The 21,927-nt window shown below is 40.6% G+C and overlaps 2 protein-coding genes across 4 annotated transcripts in view; one reads left to right on the forward strand and one right to left on the reverse strand.

The window, feature by feature from the left end:
- alpha-Man-IIb (alpha-Mannosidase class II b) overlaps positions 1–12,625 on the forward strand; it is a 71,142-nt gene extending 58,517 nt beyond the window's left edge. For all 3 annotated transcript variants that reach the window (XM_034983301.2, XM_034983302.2, XM_069508964.1), the window contains exons 6-8: positions 931–1,125; positions 1,710–1,821; positions 2,573–12,625. In XM_034983301.2, the coding sequence (XP_034839192.1) occupies positions 931–1,125; positions 1,710–1,821; positions 2,573–5,310 (3,045 nt within the window). In that variant the 3' untranslated portion in view covers positions 5,311–12,625. The remainder of the gene's footprint in view (positions 1–930; positions 1,126–1,709; positions 1,822–2,572) is intronic.
- On the reverse strand, positions 12,538–21,024 carry Arl5 (ADP-ribosylation factor-like 5). The gene is made up of 5 exons (XM_034983305.2): positions 20,557–21,024; positions 19,678–19,886; positions 18,541–18,666; positions 18,074–18,183; positions 12,538–17,356 (listed from the first exon to the last, which is right to left on the reverse strand). The coding sequence occupies exons 1-5, from the start codon at positions 20,600–20,602 to the stop codon at positions 17,308–17,310; spliced, it is 540 nt and encodes a 179-aa protein (XP_034839196.1). The 5' UTR covers positions 20,603–21,024; the 3' UTR covers positions 12,538–17,307.
- Between the last annotated feature and the right edge of the window lie 903 nt (positions 21,025–21,927).

The following is a 21,927-nucleotide window of genomic DNA, read 5'->3' on the forward strand; positions in this document are numbered from 1 at the left end:
CGAGGCACGCTACGAGAAGCTCAAGGACGACTCCAGACGACCGCGCCTCAAGGTCAGTCGATGTAGTCTAAAAACCGGCCAAGTGCGAGTCAGACTAGTGCACCGAGGCACGCTACGAGAAGCTCAAGGACGACTCCAGACAACCGCGCCTCAAGGTCAGTCGATGTAGTCTAAAAACCGGCCAAGTGCGAGTCAGACTAGTGCACCGAGGCACGCTACGAGAAGCTCAAGGACGACTCCAGACGACCGCGCCTCAAGGTCAGTCGATGTAGTCTAAAAACCGGCCAAGTGCGAGTCAGACTAGTGCACCGAGGCACGCTACGAGAAGCTCAAGGACGACTCCAGACGACCGCGCCTCAAGGTCAGCGTAGACATTCCACTTGGTGGTAAGTGATTACATGATCATACAGGAACGCTAAATTGCTTGGCGACACGGCTTTGCCGTTAGGGTGGTAACTAGCCACGGCCGTAGCCTTCCACCAGACCAGACCAGAGACAATTTAAAAATTATAAATTTGACTTAGACAGCTATCAGTTTAAATATTATGTTTAAATATGAAGTAATTACGTTCAGTAGTTCAGAAGTTATAAGACTGTGACAGACGAACCGACGGACAAGTGCAATCTGTAGATCATCATCATCATCATGATCGACCCATCGCCGGCTCACTACAGAGCACGGGTCTCCTCTCAGAGTGAAAAGGGTTTTGGCCATAGTCTACCACGCTGGCCATGTGCGGATTGGTAGACTTCACACACCTTTGAATGCAGGTTTCCTCACGATGTTATCCTTCACCGTTAAATACATAACTCCGTAAAGTTAGAGGATGCGTGCCCGGGATCGAACCCCTGACCTCCGATTAGTAAGCGGACGTCCTAACCACTAGTCTGTCACAGCTGCCCGTGGAGATATATAGTCGAAACTTTCAGGTGATCGTTGTCCCGCACTCGCATAACGACCCCGGCTGGTTGAAGACCTTCGAACAGTACTTCGAGCTGAAGACCAAGAACATTATCAACAACATCGTGCAGAAGCTGAACCAGCATCCCAACATGACCTTCATCTGGACGGAGATATCTTTCCTCAACGCGTGGTGGGAGCGCACGCATCCCGTCAAACAAAAGGTAAATTAAATCAGTACCCTTATTATAAACTAGCTGATGCCCGCGACTTCATACGCGTGGAATTAGGTTTTTTAAAAATCCCGTGGGAACTCTTTGATTTTCCGGGATAAAAAGTAACCTGTCACTCTCCAGGTCTTTATCAATACTCATGCAAAAATCACGTCCCAATCAGTACCCTTATTATAAATGCGAAAGTGTGTTTGTTTATTGGTTTGTTGGTTTGTCCTTCCATCACATCGCAACGGTGCAGCGGATTGGCGTGATTTTTTGCATGAGTATAGATAAAGCCATGTATTTATCTATACTCATGCAGAGTGACATATAGGCTTTTTATCCCGGAAAATCAAAGAGTTCCCACGGGATTTTTAAGAAACATAATTCCACGCGGATGAAGTCGCGGGCATCAGCTAGTAAATAAATAAATAATCATTTACCACGCCGGCTCACTACAGAGAACGGGTCGTGCTCTGTGGTGAGCCAGCGATGGGTTGACCATGATGACTAATATTCTAAAGAGGTGGTTAGTTTGTGTTTGTATGTAGGGGTGATCTACGAAACTAATGATGATGTTGAATGGTTTTCAGGCCCTCAAGAAGTTGATCAAAGAAGGGAGGCTCGAGATAACGGCCGGCGGGTGGGTCATGCCGGATGAAGCCTGCACGCACATCTACGCTCTCGTCGATCAGTTTATTGAAGGTGCGTATAACGAAACTTGATTCATCATCATCATCAACCGATAGATATCCACTGCTGGACATAGGTCTCTTGTAGGGACTTCCACACACCACGGTCTTGCGCCGCCGCCATCCAGCGGCTCAATGCAACTCGTCTGATGTCGTCCGTCCACCTAGTGGGGGGCCTTCCAACACCGCGTCTTCCGGTGTTAGGTCGCCATTCCAGCACCTTGGGACCCCAACGTCTATCTTACGTAACTTTCTTATCTTATCTTATCGTAAACTTGATTACACAAGACTAATTTTCAATAACCATAAGGAATACTCCTTATATGCTAACGAGTTTATTATATTATCATGTATAGTATAATTCACGAAGGCGAGTGAACTTTACTTGTGGTTACGTCGTTTGCATGGGCATTGCGTATGTGCGTGCATGTCGGACCAATCAGTCGCGAGCAAGCGCTCGCAAACTCACACGTTTAGTGTACCTTACTTGTGCCGATACAACTTAAACACAAGCATGAGCCACTCGTCTTCGTGAAATGCAAAAACTATAGTAAGTTAACAATACCCCTTTTTTAACTTTAATCTATGGCATTAACTATTTGTCACTTTCACCTCTGTAAAAGAAAGCGACCTCAAAACACCAGTCCTAGTTGTATGTCATCTTAAATGATGGAACATTACTTCAAAAAAAATCTTAGTCCCACTTAAAGAAGTTTTCCTTTACAAAATCTCAAACTGTATTACACATTTATCTTTCGTTTCAGGCCATAACTGGGTGAAAACGAACCTAGGCATAGCTCCTAAGACTGGGTGGTCCATCGATCCCTTCGGTCACGGTCCCACAGTACCGTATCTGCTAGAGCAGAGTGGTCTCGAAGGCACCATCATCCAAAGGATCCATTACGCGTGGAAGCAGTGGCTAGCTCAGCGACAAATCGAAGAGTTCTACTGGATCACCAGCTGGGCCAAACACAAGCCGTCCATGGTCGTCCACAACATGCCCTTCGATATCTACTCCATCAAATCCACCTGCGGACCGCATCCTTCCGTCTGCACGGGGTTCGATTTCAGGAAAATCCCTGGCGAATACTCCGAGTACACCGCTAAATACGAGGAGATTACCGACCAGAACCTTCCGATCAAGTCGAAAACTTTGCTCGAGCAGTACGACCGCATCGGTTCCCTCACTCCCCACAACGTCATCCTCGTCCCGCTCGGAGACGACTTCCGCTACGAATACGGCATCGAGTTCGACGCGCAGTACACCAACTACATGAAAATGTTCACGTACATCAACAATCACAGAGAACTCTTCAACGCTGACGTGTCATTCGGCACCCCCCTCGACTACTTCAATGCGATGAAACAGAGGCATACCAACATACCGACGTTAAAGGGAGATTTCTTTGTGTATTCCGACATTTTTAGTGAAGGCAAACCCGCTTATTGGTCGGGCTACTACACAACCCGTCCTTACATCAAAATTCTCGCGCGACAATTCGAGCACCAACTCAGAACGGCCGAGATCATATTCACGCTAGTCTCCAATAACATCAAGCAATCTAATAACCGGCAGTTGATTCCTTCCGATAAAAGGCTAGAAAAATTCTACGAGCATCTGATAAATGCTCGCAGGAATTTAGGCCTCTTCCAACACCACGACGCCATAACCGGGACGTCTAAAGCGAGTGTGATGAGCGACTACGGGACTAAGCTCATCACGAGCATCTATCACTGCATTCGTCTCCAGGAAACCGCACTCGCCACTCTTATGCTACCAGACCAAGCGCACGCTTCGCAGAACATTCTCCAAAGTCAAATGGAGTGGGAAACCTACGGGAAACAACCGCGGCAACTGCAAGTATCCCTCGTCGACAAAAAGAAAGTGATCTTGTTCAACTCTCTCGCCGAAGAACGGACGGACGTCATAACCCTGAGGTCCAACGCGACCAATATCAGAATATACGACACGCGCAAGCGGGAGTACATGCCCTACCAGATCACGCCCAATATAGACATCCAAGAAAACGGAAAATACGTTTTGAGCGATGTCAATTTCGACATCACATTCGTCGCTACCCTCCCCGCTCTGAGCACGGTGACGTTCAATCTGGAGGAACACACGAACGCCTCGCACCATTGCACGGTCTACTGCAACAATTGCGGCGGAAAAACAGACTCCGACAAAACAGAACACTTTCCTATCAAGAAGATGAAGCCCGGCGACATCCAGTTGGAGAACTCGGTATTGAAACTCCTGATCGACAGGAATACTGGACTTCTGAGACAGGTGAAAAGAAAAAATACACGGCGTAGAAGCGTGGTCGAAGTACAGTTCGGAGCGTACCGAAGCGCGCAACGACACTCGGGGGCCTACTTGTTCATGCCGGACTACGACGATCCCGAAAGAAAAGACATCCTCAACAACTACATGAATGGAAACGGGCAGGATTTCACGCAACATATGGACGACAATATAGTCATCGTTGCGGGGCCCGTCTCCACCGAGATCACCACTATGTACCTCCCGTTTCTAGTCCACACGGTCAGGATCTACACCGTCAAAAATTCTCCTCTCGAACACGGAGTACAGATCGATAACATAGTCGACTTCGAGAATCCGCCGAAGAACAGAGAAACGGAATTGTTCATGCGAATCCAGACGAATATACAAAACGGGGAGGTTCCAGAATTTTATACCGACCAAAACGGTTTCCAGTATCAGAAGAGAGTGAAAGTGAATAAACTAGGAATAGAGGGTAACTACTATCCTATCACGACGATGGCTTGGCTTCAAGACGAGGAGACGCGACTGACGTTCATAACGAACCACGCGCAAGGCGCTTCGGCATTCGAACCTGGCCGTTTGGAGGTTATGTTGGACCGACGAACGTTGTACGACGACCACCGTGGCGTAGGGGAAGGCGTGGTCGACAACAAGCCTACCATATTCCAAAACTGGTTGCTGATCGAACCCGTAGCGCCTGAGCCTGGAGCGCGAGACAAGAGAGACACGAGCGAACACGGCTCCAGCTTCAACGAGCGGCACTTCATCCCGGAGCAAGTCTCGACCAACTACGAGCTGCCGTCGCGAACTGCCGACTACCTCAGCAGATCACTCAACTATCCCATGAACGTTTACCTGGTAGACACGAGTGAGGCCGGGGAGATTGCGGTCAAATCGCAGCAGACTTTCCTCCACAACTTCCCACCGGATATCCACTTGCTCAATTTACGCACTATCACTGACGAAGCTCTGGAACAGTTCCCGAGTCGCGAAGCTTTCTTAGTGCTGCACCGGCCCGGCACGAGCTGCTTCGTGGGCGAATCCTCGCAGCATTCCTACACTCGCTTCTCACCAAAGACCGCGTTCAACGGCCTACACGTCACCAACATAACGGCCGTCAGCTTGACGGGCCTCAAGCACTACAAGACGCTCACCAGTTTGGAAGATATCGAACTGGCTCCCCTCGAGGTGAAGACCTATAGGATTCGGTTTTGAAGACTGTTAGGATAAATGTAGGCAATTTGTATGTATGTATACTCGATGGTTTACCATTTTAGTGGACCGCGTCGTCTCACCCGCTCCGCCGTCCTTTAACCAAAAGCCGTTCACTACCAAAAATAGTCTCTAAGTTACAGCCAAAAAGTAGGATTTTATTTTAGTTTGGTCGTATGTACGCCGATGTACCTGCGCAGATTTGTTTTTATAATGGCGCGAAAATTACTCACCCAATCAAGTTTTCATCAATAATCAGTTTTTCTAAAATCCCATTTTTGGCAACAACTCTTAAACTATTTGTTTGGAGTGAACGGCTTTTTAGTTAAAGGAGATTAGCATTGTGCGATATACGCGAACGTCATTAGTACCTAATTAGTCCTAAACGCTTGGCTAGTATGGTTCCTGGCAGTTAAATAGTCGCGTCTGATCTACGATACAAGTGAGAGCTAGCGCAGGTATTGTACCACGCGCTGGTGTACTGTGTACAAATGTAGCACTCACACTAATGCAGATGGCGAACGCGGGGTGTGTGCCGCTGCCTCGCGTCCCGCGCTCCATTGACACCTAAAAAATGCTATTGCGACGTGTCTTGCGGTTAACTTCAAGAACGACTATTTAATTAGCGCGGACTATAACTGGATTTACTGGTTTTCCACAAAACATTTTATATGCGATTTAATCGCTATAAGGCTCATGAAGCTTTAAAATTAGTGCGCGCTTAGACCTGACATTGTTTCGACCTGCCCTTTCATATTTAAATAGGAACCACACTTCAGCTTCAAACTTCGCTAAAAGACCTATACCTAGTACGCGACAGGTCAAGATGGCAATCAGGGAGGGAACGCCCCGCACAACTGCGCAGCCCCCGCGCTAACCCGGTGCGGGCAAGCGCGGGTGACGTGCGGGTGTTCGGGGTGTCCCCCCGCCTCATACCCCAATTGCCATCTCAACCTGTCGCGTACTATAACAACTAGATGATGCCCGTGACTTCGTCCGCGTGGATTAAGGTTTTTAAAATGCCGAGAGTTCTACTCTTTGATTTTCCGGGATAAAAAATAGCCTACGTTACTCTACAGGTCTTTAACTATATACATGCGAAAAATCACGCTAATCCGTTGCTTCGTTGCGGCGTGATTGAAGGACAAACCAACAAACTACAAACCAATAAACCAACAAACATGCTTTCTCATTTATAATAATTATGGTTAGTGATTTACACGAGCCATATGATATGGCTAGATGCAGGAAAGGTTGCGCCGTGATTAGCTTTGCATCAAAGGCTTAATTACACTCGTAAAGATAAGTTTATTCGTAGCGAGCTCCATACAAGCGAAGTTTGGTTCTCATTTGAATACTAACTAATCAAACTTAGTGATTTTTTTAGACAATATTCAAATGAAACTCAAACTACGCTTGTGTGAGAAGCGTTGCAGAGTGTGATAGGAAAATTTCTCATAATCGTTTTGCTACGCCGCATGTGAATGCGCCGACGTGCTATGCTTTATAAGTTTTGTAGAAGACGAGCTCATGCTTGTGTTTAAGTCGTATCGGTATAAGTAAGGTACACTAAATGTGTGCGTTTGCGAGCGCTTGCTCGCGACTGATTGGTCCGACATGCACGCACACTTACGCAATGCCCATGTAAACGTCGTAATCACAAGTAAAGTTCACTCGTCTTCGTGAATTGCAAGAACTGTATAACTTAACGTTGAGGTGTTGGTTCACGTTACCTCGCATGAAGAATGCGTAGGTGGTATTAAGGCGGAAACAAATCAGCGGACACGGCCGATAGCCGTCACTTATCGGTATTAGGGACACGCTGCTCTATTGCGGTAGAATGTTAGCTACAATGTCACGATTGCAATCACCTCTGATTGTCGCTCGCTCACTATTGGCTACAATGCATTGTTGCGACCAGAATCTTACAAATTCAGCCAATCACAACAATTGAAATTGTAATAATGATTGATGCAGATTTTACGAAATCGACCTATCGATTGCGGTAGAATGACAGCTTTAATGTCAGGATCGCAATCATCTCTGATTGGTTGATGTTCGCTTACTATTGGCTACAATATATTGCAACAAGAATATCATAAATTCGGCCAATCACAACGATTGCGATTGTAATAATGATTGATGCAGTTTTCCCACAATCGAGCAGCTATATATTACAGTACGCGGCAGAAAGTAATGTACATCGGCCTTTAGAATGACATTTCGGCTTTGTAGAGGCATGTCTCTGTCACTCATACCTATACGACGTTTTGTCGGTTTCAGCGACAGAGACAATGCTCTACAAATCCGCTATCTCCTTCTAAAAGTCGATGTACATTATTTTCTGCCGCGTACTCAGTACTGTATATAGTATACTGAACTATCGACGTGGACTATGGACGTAAGTTGCGGACGTAACATTGAGCGATCGGACGTCCGAAAAATATCTCTGAAGCCGTGTTCTGTAGTTTATTTCACGCTTTATAGTGTGATAAAATGTAACATTAATCATTCGCTCTAACATAAAACTCGAAAAAGAATTACTAAGTTTAAAATTTTGTATGCGATTTACAATTTTAGTATATTAATATGAGTACAATACTACATTATGCCTGCGAAGGTGAAATGGTTTAATTAATATGAAACAGTATAATTATTTAGATGAATCTACCTCAGGACCAAATTACGATATTAATCAATACCGGAAATCTACTTTGAATCTCAGAAAAGAAAGAAAAGAATCTCTAGTAGAATAAGATAGACGTACAAATCCTAACTCTAAAGGGCTTCGGCATATAAGCCATCTTTTGTCAACCAGGGGCTCGCGATCCCGGGGGGGGGGGGGGTCACGTTGTTGCGTTGACAGTTTATACTACTATACTATATAGTACTATAGTGGGGCCATTACAAACACGCGAACTGGGTCCTAAATGATTTTTATCAGACCTCTCGCTCGCACTTACAGCATAATGCTGAGCTGGGACTCTTTTTCGGGTTGTGCCACACATGACAGTTTGTTCCGGCGCTTCTTTTGCTTGAAGCGCGTTGGGCTTATGCCCAGGTGAATCATTTCGGTAGAACAATTTTACATAGTACATAGAAATGTGTTTACCTTTTAAGCAAACTAAGAAAAACTAAATTATACTCAATACTATATGTGACTATAATAATATGTAATAGATGTATTTAGAGCCTTTGCACACAAAACTGTGTGTATGTACATTATTAGTACCTACATTACGATACACGTGACTTACTTAACTACTCAATTATTGCACGGCGTGAGTTCACTCCTCGCTACGCTCAGACGTTACACCGTGCAATATTAGACAGACTTACTCAAGAAATTAGTGTCGTATATTATAGTTCGTGTGACTTAAATCTGCGCAACGCTTATCCGTGACTTCACAGAGAACTCTCCACCACCCACTCCATACAAACGTAGTTTGTTTCTCATTTGAATATTAACCAATCAAACTCGATGCTAACTAATATCTAACTAGTATCTATGTAGGTATGTCTGTGGTTTGTAAGTTTTTAAAATTACACTGGTTTAAAGATTTGTAGGTAGGTATGTAAATTCTTAAGACCGTGTAACTTTGAAACTGAATATTTTAATGGAAATCTGGAAAACCACAGACATAATATTATTAGTTATTAATATAGATATTAGTTCCTAGGACGTATCTACAAAGTTTCATTGCGTTTGATTGGTTAGTATTCAAATGAGAGCCAAACTACGTTTGTTAGGAGCGCACTACGAATAAAGCCCTCTCAAACAGTTCATTTTTACTCCGTGAAAAAGGTTTCTCTCGATCTGTCTCGAGTATAGTCTACGGCAGGTCGAGATGGCAATCGGGGTATGAGGCGGGGGGTGCCCCGCACACCCGAATGTCATCCGCGCTCGCCCACACCGGGTTAGCGCGGGGGCTATGCGGGTGTGCGGGGCGTTCCCTCCCCGATTGCCATCTCGACTGTTGCGGACTACACGTGCGTTAGCGTCCGATAGCGACGGTTATAATATATTTTTGGACTGTAAAAATGGGCAATTAAGTCACTTATACTGCGGGTTTATGTCACGCAGTGCTATAAAGTTTTTTCAGAACAATGTTTAGATACTTTAACCGTGTTGAATCCAAAGACATTTATTTTAATAATTTGATTTTTTCCTGATTCTTTCAAAAAGTGAAATTGTTCATGATTTGTGGCTGAAGGTGCTGATAAGCCCGAACATTTACTTGTAACAATTGAATATTCGCTGTTTTAACGAACAAGGAATATAGCACGTCAAGAAACATCCTCTATGGTGCTCGAAGAAGTTTTCTAAAACATAGCATATTGACCTCTATCTCTACTACATAAAGAATAAAATTCTACAGAAAAAATCACCCCTTTTTCGACTAGATTTGTCCCTTAGCCTTATTACAAGGGGGATGAAAATATGAAATTCTAGAACATTTTTTGGTTGAAGTACTTTATATAGGTTCCTACTAAAATCGCGGGCATTTGTTAGTATGTAATAAAAATACCTAATTATAAGTATAGATAAAATCAAACTACACTTTTGACTTTTCTAAATTTTTCTTACCCTAATCACTGCACCCTCGATTGAATTTCAGCATTTTATTCAAGTTTATTTCGTAGTTATTTAAGTGGTTGAATTTCTAGCAGTACGCGCCGAACGCATGGTTTTGTTTAAAACTTAAATCTATAGGTACATTCACGATTACATTTTGATCAAAATAAAAAACTGTAAGGCCGACCGCATTTTGGATGCGTTTTCGTACAAATTTGACTCATGCGAACACGCACGAACAATCCCGAACTTTCAAGTATAAGAAATATATATCAACAGAGTTCAGAAACTTGAAATTTGCATACGCATATACGAAAGGATAAGAAAAGCTACCCGTGCGAAGCCGGGGCAGGTCTGCTAGTAATGTTAACCACAGCGTGGTGCGTACTGCCCTTGCCTTTAGGCTCGGCGCAAACGAGCCACCGACCACAGCCACCGGTGGCCAGCGACAAAAAATTCACGCGCTTTTTTTATACAATTTGTAGGGACTCACCGGACCTGTATGATCGGTAGCGCAGGCGGTCACACGCTACACGCGTGAAGCGTCACTTGAAGCCGCTACAGACCACAAAGACGCCGACACTCTCCACAGCATCCGATGAAACGTTAACGATTCTGATACGAACCGCTAAGGTATGGAATGCCCTTCCCGTCCGTGTATCCCTGCCACCTAAAATCCTGCAAAGCAAATGTGGATGGGCATCTTCTAGGCAAGCGCGCTAAAACCTATAGACCTCATCATTGCTTTGTTAAGCATGATTGTTGCTAAGCCCAAGCCTATCATGGAATTTAAAAAAGCCGTACGCAAATGAGGAGGCCCCTACGTCTTCAGCGTAACTTTCTTACTTTCCGTATCGGAATCCATCGTGCGTCTGTACAGCAGAGAGAGAGTTATAAAATGTAGCGGCTTTCGAATACTAGTGGTTGTCGCGCGCTGCCCTCGCTGTTTCAATAATGCGGCAGCCAACGGTGGTTGTGGTCCGTGGCTCGCTTGTGCCCAGCCTTACGTGTACAATTCGTTTCAAGTAATAAATTTTGGTTGTGTAATAAATTATTATAATATACTTTATTAGCCTTAATTTATTTAATTTATGTGACATTATGGCTAATTCTCGAGTATATAATTCAAAGCTAAATAAAACGTCAGGTCTAATTCTGTCCCTTTTTAGCATTGTTAAAAAGAAAAGGATGCAACTACTCTAAATTTAGTATAGAGAAAGACAACGGAATCGGTGCCATTGTGTACGACAGAATTAGCTATTGTATTTTGTGATTATTTTTAAGCAGATTCTATTAATTACTAGAAAGTGAAGCAAAATATCTATCTATGTAGGTAATGGTACCTAACATTTTCTTGTTTATGTAAAAATGTACTTCGGATATAAAATTATATGTAAAAGAATTCTGCCTTGCGATATTACATAATATACAGCGCATTTTTTATATTTTAGTATTTTCACCTAAAAACCACAATGAAAAAAATCTATTTAAGTACCTAATCATTTTGTACCTAACTATAAATGAACTAAATTATATTTATAAGTTGACTTTTTGTGATAATCCGCTGTTGTAAATTAATTTTACTAATATTATAATATATGTGTGTTCTATTTATTTATAACAATATGGGGAAATCTTAAAAAGTACTTATAGTTTTGTATTTCACGAAGACGACTGGCTCCATGTATAAGCACAGAATATATAATAGATAAGTAAGGCACACTAAATGTGTGCGTTTGCGAGCGCTTGCTTGCGACTGATTGGTCCGACATGCACGCACACTTACGCAATGCCCGTGTAAACGACGTAACCACAAGTAAAGTTCACTCGTCTTCGTGAACTGCAAGAACTAAACATGATAATATGATAAAACTCGTTTGCATATAAGCAGTATTCCTTATGATTATGTAACTAGAACGCTAGCAAAAACTTAGCGTTATTGTTATACTATCTAAACACAATCCAATATCAATAACCATTTGCCTCGCTTTGCAGTTTTAGTGATTTAGTATTTTCAAATCCGCAGTGCAAAACTGGGGTCAATACTCTTAACTACGATGCAGCATTGACTCAGAGTTGCCTACTTACGAAACGTTCGTTGACCTCTAGAGTCAGTCAGATGTTATTTACTGTTACAAAATATAGGATATTTTTTAATATTTTTTTCGCCCTTTTTCTGTGGTATCATATCAGCAATCATCAGTACTGTCACCTGTCTTCGTTTTCGCTAGCATTCTGTTTACACCCTTTACATTATATCTATACATAGTATAAAACAAAGTCGCTTCCCGCCGTCTGTCCTTATGCACGCTTAGATCTTACAAACTACGCAACGGATTTAAATGCGGTTTTCACCAAAAGAATTGAATTAGAATTGTTCAAGAGGAAGGTTTATACGTATAGTTTAATATTGTTTTGTCATTTTGTCCATACAAAATGAGTTCTCACGCGACAACTATAATTTGCGATGAAAAATGTTTAGACTCATAACGAAAATATTTATTGGTGTATGCGATTCAAGATTTCCCCCAGACTATGTACCTATACTAAATAAATAAAATCTCATAATATACCGAATTAAAAATGTAATATAATTAAGATTAGTTTTGTATGATCACTTTTAATTTAGAATTTGTAAAAAAAAAGTCACCGAGATTATTGTACTAATTTTATTAATAATTATGCTGTACACTTTTTGTTCGAGAATTAACTGTGTAGTTGAAAATAAAATTATTGATAAAAATTACTAGAACATAGTTTTATTACATTAAAACAGTCACCCATTTGGAATAGAATTTCACAATACGTAATATAAGTCCGGCAAATTGCTAATGCGCGTGGCCGCCAGCACTAGACTGAAGTTTCGAGCTGATGGTATATTTTTACTTAAATATATGTCAAATGACTTCAAAATGACGTCATTTCGATGTTAATGAGACATGGTTCCACCGCAATTGCAATTTGCGGGACTTATACAATTAAATAGCACAATAAAAAGAGACTACGCCCTGATGGTAAAATCTAAATTGCTGTGATTAGCCGAAATTTAATTATTCCTTGCTTTTTGAGCACTATATTCTTATCAATTTTGTTATTTGACCAAAAACACATTTTATGACAAATATTTTAGTCTTTAGAGTATCCCCATCTTCTTCTAAAAAATGTCACAGCCAATGTAAAAAGAACCAGCCAAGTGAGAGTCAGACTCGCGCACCGCGGGTTTCGTACTCTGGTATTATTTTAGACATTTTGCACAATGAATCAATGCATAAAAATAAATAATTTTTTTTTTTTGAATATACAGGTAAATCCCTTTCATATGATACCCCACTTGGTATATTAATCTTACTTTGAAAGTTTAAAGTACTAATAATTTGTTCATGAACATATTTTAATTTTTTTGACGTGACCACAAATTCAGTTTTCCAGGTTTTCCTACGTGTGCTATAACATCTACCTACCTGGCAAATTTCATGATTCTAGGTCAACGGGAAGTACACTATCAGTTTTCTTGACAGACAACGAAGTGATCCTACGAGGTTTCCTTTTGAGGTACGGAACCCAAAAAAGATCAGAAACTTATTTTAATTTAGAACCGTCAAACCCCGTGACTTTAGACGCCAGTCTTGAGCAAGAGTAACACTAAAATTTAAGTTGTTGATTTAAAATTCATTTTCGGTACATTTCTATCAATTTAAAAGTTGAAGATACAGTTACTCTTAATTTAGTTTAAAGAAAGACATCAGAGAATCTACGCCATTGGCCTTACGGCGGTTACGCACTCAACCGATCCGAGTCCGTGAAAAGACGTCCCGACCCGAAGCAGTCATAGAACTATTTGTATGGTAGCTTATAAGTTATAACATATGACGTAGTTATTTTTTATATCCGTATTTTCACGGATTCGGATCGGATGAGTGCGTGATCGCTTTTTAGCGCAATTTAGTGACGTCACCAGGTCAGGTCTCATGTTATCGTGCAACAAACATAGAGTTAAAATAAGAATAAGGCTGTGTTGTAGCGGCCAAAGGTACTGAGCACTAGTGAAGCGAAAGGCGATAACATAATGTGCGCTTCAAATGTGAATATCATCGGCAACATTGCTGCTTAACTCGACCAGAAACTAATATTTTCGATTGATATATTTATGTGTTTGTATGTGTGTGTGTGTACAGTGCATACATCATCATGATCAACCCATCGCCGGCTCACCACAGAGCACGGGTCTCCTCTCAGAGAGAAGGGTTTTGGCCATAGTCTACCACGCTGGCCAAATGCGGATTGGTAGACTTCACACACCTTTGAGAACATTATGGAGAACTCTCAGGCATGCAGGTTTCCTCACGATGTTTTCCTTCACCGTTAGAGCAAGTGATATTTGATTACTTAAAACGCACATAACTCAGAAAAGATAAAGGTGCCAGTGCCCGTGATCGAACCCCCGCCGTCCTCCGATTAGAAGGCGGACTAAATTTAGACCCTGCCCTGAAAGGGCCTCATGTATATGCAGCTTTAAGTTATGTAGCCCTAAGCATCCACCATCCAATGTAGATGAAAGCAAATGAATAAATGAATAGATCGTATCTGAAATATTGAGCAACAACGTTAAATTAATGGTTTTCACATTTGAAACGCTTTATAATTTAATTAAAAATGTGACGATTAATAAATTAAGATATTATGCATATTGAAATATTCAAGTCACATACTGAAATGCCGCATATTAAATAGACTGAATTTTAAAATACTAAAAATACCAACTACAGGTAAAGCGCATAACTGAGTAGGTAGGAGTAGGAGACTGGAGCAGTGCGGAAGGGTGACGTCACTAGCTTCATATAAAATGTTCTGCCAATGGAACATCCGATTAAAATCCGGGCCCGACCAATGAGAAGTGGGGACGGGGTTTACTCAGTGACACAGGGACCTACTCAGTGACGCGTTATGTCTGTAGTAAGGTTCGCTTAATTATAAGAAACATTCCAGTTGTCGAGAATATGTCAATAAGTAAAAGTAATAGAATTAAAACAAGCATTCGCACGTGCATCCTTACACCGCATCGTCAAAAATTTGCACATAATAAATTCAAGTCGCCATAGGCCTTAAAAGTTAAGTTCAAGTTTTCTTAGCAGAGCCATCACAAAGCTGCTATAATGCGTAAAAAATAACTTCTCACGCGGCATTTTAACTGTATATGTGTCAAATCTTATGTCAAAAGTACGATTTTATACTCGGATTTTTAATTAAAAAACACGTTTTGACATAAGCTAATGTCAAATCGTAAAATATTGATACCATATTTAAGATAATAGTGATGTATGTGGTTCAGTTGTGTCATGTGAATGAGTCAATGAACCAGTTCCCGGTTCTCTATTTTAACTTAAGCTCACACAAGCAGAGTAAAAAGGAAGCATTATAAAACTAGTAAATAATTACTAAAATAAAATAAGTACCTAGAGGTAGGTAGGATTGGTTTAAAAAAGGGTTTTCGGATATGATTTACGTAGATATAATTATATTTTCTTGAGTAATTAGGTGAGCTTAGATGTTATTAAACAATTTACAGAGGTGATTGAGTTTTTTCGTAATTTTTATATCATTAATTTCATTGAACCATCGACTCACAATGTTAGACACCTTTCCAAAGTTACCCGTAGCTACTGTACCAACTCAGTTGGTGATTCTTTCGCTCCCCGCACTATTTATTTTGCATAAAAATCTGGTAGCACTAAAACGTCAAAAAATGTTGTTTAATTAAAAATTCGACTGTAGTCCTTATTTTAAAAGTGAACCGTACTTTTGACATGATAGTTGACCCATAGTTAAAATGGTGCATAAGAAGTCATTTTGTACGGAGTATACTACAGTGTATCCGGATAATTTATGGTCTAGTTTCTCCTAGTTTCGGGGTTGCACTTTATCTAAAGACACACTCTATATATTAAGTGGAAGCCGTGTTCTTTTACCTTTTTTGACATGCGCAATCAATAAAATAAGTTTTGCGCGTGCGTCCTTATCTCTGGCAAATAAACGACAAGTGACTTTCAAGAAAATGGCACGCGCATGCACTAAAAATGCAAACGAACAAAACAAGACTAGTGTGTTGTTGCTGTATGGATGTTGACATCGATGTCAAAATCGCTGTTTCAAGCAGTGCTGCTATCATAGGATACACTCACGCATAGTTCGGGCTTGATATTCTAGTTAACAATAAAATGAAACATATGATACCTTGTAAACAATTATCGTTAAAAGTTACTTTTCCCATAAAATGTATTATTATTTAAAAATATAATAAAAATTGGACATGTTAATAACAAAACTCTTACTAATATTCACCTAAATATTATTGAATAAATAACAACTACGATTTTATAAAAACGGTAAGATATTATGTCAAAATTATAGATATCCAACAAAATCGAATCCGCAATAAATTCATTCAATCAATAATATAATTGATAATAGTGTCTTGGACTGTAGTAATAAAATGATGTGACTTTTTGTACAATACTAAGTAGTTTATGGATGTAGAAAGTCCGATAGTAGATAGTAGGATTGATTATGAACACACAAAAACCAAGGCTATGACAAATGGGACGAAAGTGTCTATAAATATCAAGAACAACACAATTGAATATGCTAAAGAATATATAATATATCTGGGCCAAATTATATCAATAAAAGTCTGGATTTTTTAATTTAAATTATTGACTAATCTAGCCCCATAAACTACAACTATACAAAAATCGCATCGTTTTATTACTACAGTCCAAGACTATTATTATAAAATTTCAATATAATAAATAAAATGGTATTATTGTACACATGTAGGTATACTTTACTTTTCCTTAGTTTACTTGAAAGGTTAACAAGTAGCTTCTCGGTGAAATGCGTAAGAGACGCACTGTACGCGGCCGACACGACCTTGTTATACTTCTTGCATATCACGAAGGCGAGTGTCTCATGCTTGTGTTTAAGTCGTATCGGTATAAGCAAGGTACAGTAAACGTGTGAGTTAGCGAGCGCTTGCTCGCGACTGATTGGTCCGACATGCACGCACACTTACGCAATGCCCGTGTATCCGACGTAACCACAAGTAAAGTCTACTCGCCTTCGTGAATTGCAAGAACTGTACCGCGAACTCATGATCTCCAGAAGGCCTCGTCGCATTTTTCTGCGCTTTGTTCATCTTTTAAGTCAGCTAAGGAAAACTAAAGTATATTATTTAAACGAAGAGATTAAATGTCACAAATTAAAATATTAAAATATAAATAGTTAAAAGTGTTTCAGTATCTGTGGTTATACTAGCGGGTGTTCAATACTTTTGGCCACGCGTGTACATAATTTTTAGATTGTGTATGAAAATATACTCCGTCAATGATAGATAAAAAGGTCAATATAGTGATCTGTTCTCTTCAGTGTCATTTCTTCTTTATCCGACTGGCGATCCATTCCAGACCCAAATGCAATCTGAAAAACATGGAATAGAAAAAATAAACGGAAAAACCAGCGCACTCTCCAAAGAGTTGTTATTTAAGAATATAGAAGACTAGATGATGCCTGCCACTTGGTCCGCGTGGATTTGTGGATTTGGATTTTTAAAAAGTCGTTGATTTTCCGGGACAAAAAGTAGCCTATGCCCTTCCCCGGGGTTGACGCTATCTTTATACCAAATTTCGTCCAAATCGGTTGAACAGATAGGCCGTGAAAAGCTAGCAGACAAACAGACAGACACACTTTCGCATTTAAAATATTAGTATGGATTAAGCTGTAATAAACGAGTGGTTAGGACGTCCGCCTCCTAATCTCTCGATAGTTCAACGGTTAAACGAGCTGACTGAAAACCGAAAGGTCACCGGTTCAAACCCCCCACCCGTTGCACTATTGTCGTACCTACTCCGAACACAAGCTTCACGCTTAATTGGAGGGGAAAGGGGAATATTAGTCAGCATGATAAACTTGGCTAATATTCTTTTTTAAAAAATCAGCGATCGAAAGTTCGATCGCGGGCACTTTTCGAAGTTATGTGAAGAAAATCATCGTGAGGAAACCTGCGCGCCGGAAAGTTCTCTGTAAATCCGCACTTGGCCAGGTCCCACTCTGAGAGGAGACTCGTGCTCTGTAGTGAGAGGCGATGAGTTGATCATGATTAATGACGATGATATAGAAGATAGAAATACTGCCGACCCTTCGCCGGTGAGCGCGCAGCAAGCCTGGATGTGCCACGGGTGTTGCTTGATGGACGTCAAGTCGAGTTGTTGCGATATCTCGGCAGCTGTCATCGACCCCTTCACATCCTGTCATGAGAACAACAACTGTTAATAAATAAAGATGGTTTTTGGCTGCACTCGGATCTGCTGGCAAGTGATGATGCAGCCTACGATGGAGCACGCTTTTGACTTAAAGGTTACCCATATTAAAAGTAACCTACAGGGTCCCGTTGACCTGGAATCATGAAATTTGGCAGGTAGGTAGGTCTTACGGCAGACATTAGGGGAAAAATCTGGAAACCGCGAATTTGTGATTACATCACACCTGTGGATTCTGAAACAGCTTTACGTCCTCCCTGAGGACGCGGTTGTCAAATAGCTAACTCCGGGCTAGTAGGTACAGAGAATCCCAGATCTAACTATTTTCGAGCGCAAGATAGAGACCTGTTTGTTAGCGAAGACAAGGAGGCACGCCCTGCTCAGCTCCTCGTGGGTCAGCATCCGGTGAAGCTCTTCCCGACTGATGCCCAGCCTCTGTCGATCCGTGGAGTCTATCACCATAATGACAAACTGGAACATGAAAACAGACAAAAATTAAAATTTTTATTTTGACATATATATAGACAGCATACTATTATTATAAATGCGAAAGTGTGTCAGTCTGTCTGCTAGCTTTTCAGGGCCCATCCATTCAACAAAATTTGACAAAATTTGGAACAGAGAAAGCTTGTACCCAGGGGAAGGACATATCAACATATCACAAACTAAATCTACCCGGCGAAGTAGCAAGCATCAGCTAGTATCAAATAAAACCTAGAACTTTATCCATATTTATCTAAATATATAAAAGGAAAAGTTGATCGACTGACTGACTGATCTATCAACGCACAGCTCAAACTACTGGACGGATCAGGCTGAAATTTGGTATACAGATAGCTATTATGAATTTGGCATCTGCAAGGAAGAGTTTTTGAAAATTCAACCCCTAAGAGGGTGAAATAGGGGTTTGAAATTTGTGGAGTCCACACAGACGAAGTCGCGAGCATAAGCTAGTCTTATAATATGTGCAAGTGTATCTTTGTGTATTTTGGAAGAGCTATTTATTCCCAACAGAAACTATATACTATGTAGCTGTCAAAATTAGTACGGAAAACTTCAATCATTGTTACAATCGCGATTATTCTGATTGGCTGAATTTAAGGTATCCCTGTGGCAACAATGCATTGTAGCCAATAGTGAGCGAGCTTCAACCAATCAGAGGTGATTGTGATCGTGACATGACATCATGACACCTACAAAAGGTGTCATTGTAAGTGCCACAGTAAGTGTAAGTAATTAAATATCACTTGCTTTAACGGTGAAGGAAAACATCATGAGGAAACCTGCATGCCTGAGAGTTCTCCATAATGTTCTCAAAGGTGTGGGAAGTCTACCAATCCGCACATGGCCAAACCCTTCTCACTCTGAGAGGAGACCCGTGCTCTGCAGTGAGCCGGCGATGAGTTGATCATGATGATGATGATATAGCCACAGAGGGCAGCTATGGTTGGTCGCTAGTAGATAATGAAATAAGACATTTACTTCACTGTTAGTGTAGTAAGTGTTCCACGCAGATCTCAGGCTCTGTTGGCCGCCAAGGTCCCACATGACGAAGCGGAGGTTCCTCCACACAACCTCCTCAACGTTGGAGCCAATGGTCGGCCGTGTGTGAACAGCTTCACCAAGTAGCAATTGGTACAATATTGTGGTTTTACCGGCATTATCTAGTCCCACCAGTACCAGCTTGTGTTCTGAGGAAATATGATCTAAATATATATAAGGAAAAGGTGACTGACTGATCTATCAACGTACAGCTCAAACTACTGGACGGATCGGGCTGAAATTTGGCATGCAGATAGCTATTGTGACGTAGGCATCCGCTAAGAAAGGATTTTTGAAAATTCAACCCCTAAGGGAATGAAATATGAGTTTGAAATTTGTGTAGTCCACACGGACGAAGTCGCGAGAATAAGCTAGTGACAAATATTTTTCAATTCATTAACATAAAAATGGAGTAATTTCTGCAGGAAAATATTTTTAGCAGCATTTTCGTTATGTAAACAATAGGCTGAGAGACTTTTCATAAAACAGTCCACGACCCTATAGTGACAATTAAAAACGTTAACTTAAAACTGAAGCTATGAAGATTCCAAAGTCCAAATGGGCATGAAACCAGCATGCCTAAGAGTTTTTTAAGATGTTTTTCAAAATGTATGAAAGTTTGCCATTCTATGTTTGGCCAGTGTGGTACACTTTGACCTTTCAATTCTTCTATATATTAACCCTCTAAACATAAAACTATCGTTAAGGATTATTACATGTCTAAAGGCTATGGTGTTTTGAGCTCTATATCTTGGAATGTTACGACATCAACGACATGATCTAAATGAACAATTAGATAATATCTAAAAGATTTCTTACCCTCGTTCCCGAACAAGCTCCAAATTTTCGATATAAGCAGGCCCATTGTAGATAGAACTATCACTTATTAGTGATTAATTAAACCACATCGTCAACAAAATACTGTAGTCATAAGTAATGTCAAAATGTCCCCGCAAAATATTTATTTATCCAGTTCATCACGATATTTGCAATACTTGGCTATGTTTTCTCAACAAACATTATCATTGAAACATCTGTTAAGCAGGAAATATCAAAAAATATGTTACGCGTAAATTCATTTCTTTTCGAACAACACCTGTTGAAATCTGGGTCAAGATAAAGGTACACTGTACGGTGACGTACTTTCAAATTGAACTAACTCAGTTACATTGATATTTTCAATATTGACGATTTAATGCTCTCCAATTTATTTAACAAAATATTCACAAAAGTAAAAAAAAATGATTTAAAATAATTTTAGTAGGTAGATACAACTCATACACGTCACTCCCGATAATAGTGTATTTATTATCTATGCCTGTCACACAGTGACAACCAGTGTTTTCACATAAGACTTAGGAATTCGCCAATTCGCCTAGGGGAAATCAAGTGGGGCAGTTGTTAATGTAGAAAAATTCAAAATTACATTAATTCACTTCTTGAATAAAATTTTTTTTTGTTTTGTTCACTGCACAGCGAAAATTACTTAGTTTTAGATTTTGTTAAAGAATGGTCCAAATCAGTAAAAAAAACCTGCCACCACTAAAGTGGTCCGCGGGCATGCAGAGTTTTTATTGTCTTTATAACATATAGACATATTTTAATACTTCACCAATTTCCACATTCGAGTTTTCGTACATAATCGCATAGTTCTACCTATTTAACATCTTTAAAAGAAAAATTAGTTTAAAAAACTAATCCAGTACAAAATTAGACTGATCAATCTGGGGGCACGGTAGTGCCCCCTGCCAAGTCGAGCAGGCACAACCGTACCTTTACGCTTCTAGGTAAACTTGTCCGATCTTAGGCCTCATCGACGACGTAGGTAAATAAAGTGGACTAATGGATAGTTCACATCCCATTACATGTACCTATTGGTGTAGTTCTAATAAAACTACGAATAACACGCAATGCGGCATTTTGTACTCTATCCAACTTCAGTAAATGTGTGTCAGCTGCATTATCAAAAACAAAACAGCCTTAATCAATTCGACTGCAGATTAATGCAATGTATAATTGTCTCAAATGTTTAGGATGTAACCCCCACGACACGCCAGCTAATATTTTTCTCTTCATCATTTTCTCCCTATTTTCATTGATATGTTTGCTCCAGCGTAATGACTTATCGATCAATATTCCCAAGTATTGAAGTCAATCTACATATTCAATCCTAAAATCATTAACTTCTAA

This window comes from Maniola hyperantus, chromosome Z (assembly GCF_902806685.2).
Source record: "Maniola hyperantus chromosome Z, iAphHyp1.2, whole genome shotgun sequence".
In the NCBI taxonomy this organism is placed as follows: Eukaryota; Metazoa; Arthropoda; class Insecta; order Lepidoptera; family Nymphalidae; genus Maniola; species Maniola hyperantus.

Excerpts from the sequence above, each read along its gene's own strand:
- Arl5 (XM_034983305.2), bottom strand. The coding sequence starts at position 20,602 with ATGGGCCTGCTTATATCGAAAATTTGGAGCTTGTTCGGGAACGAGG. Across the intron at positions 19,887-20,556 it reads GAGCTTGTTCGGGAACGAGG|AACACAAGCTGGTACTGGTG; the intron begins GTAAGAAATCTT and ends ATATTTCCTCAG. Across the intron at positions 17,357-18,073 it reads TGCGCGCTCACCGGCGAAGG|ATTGCATTTGGGTCTGGAAT; the intron begins GTCGGCAGTATT and ends CATGTTTTTCAG.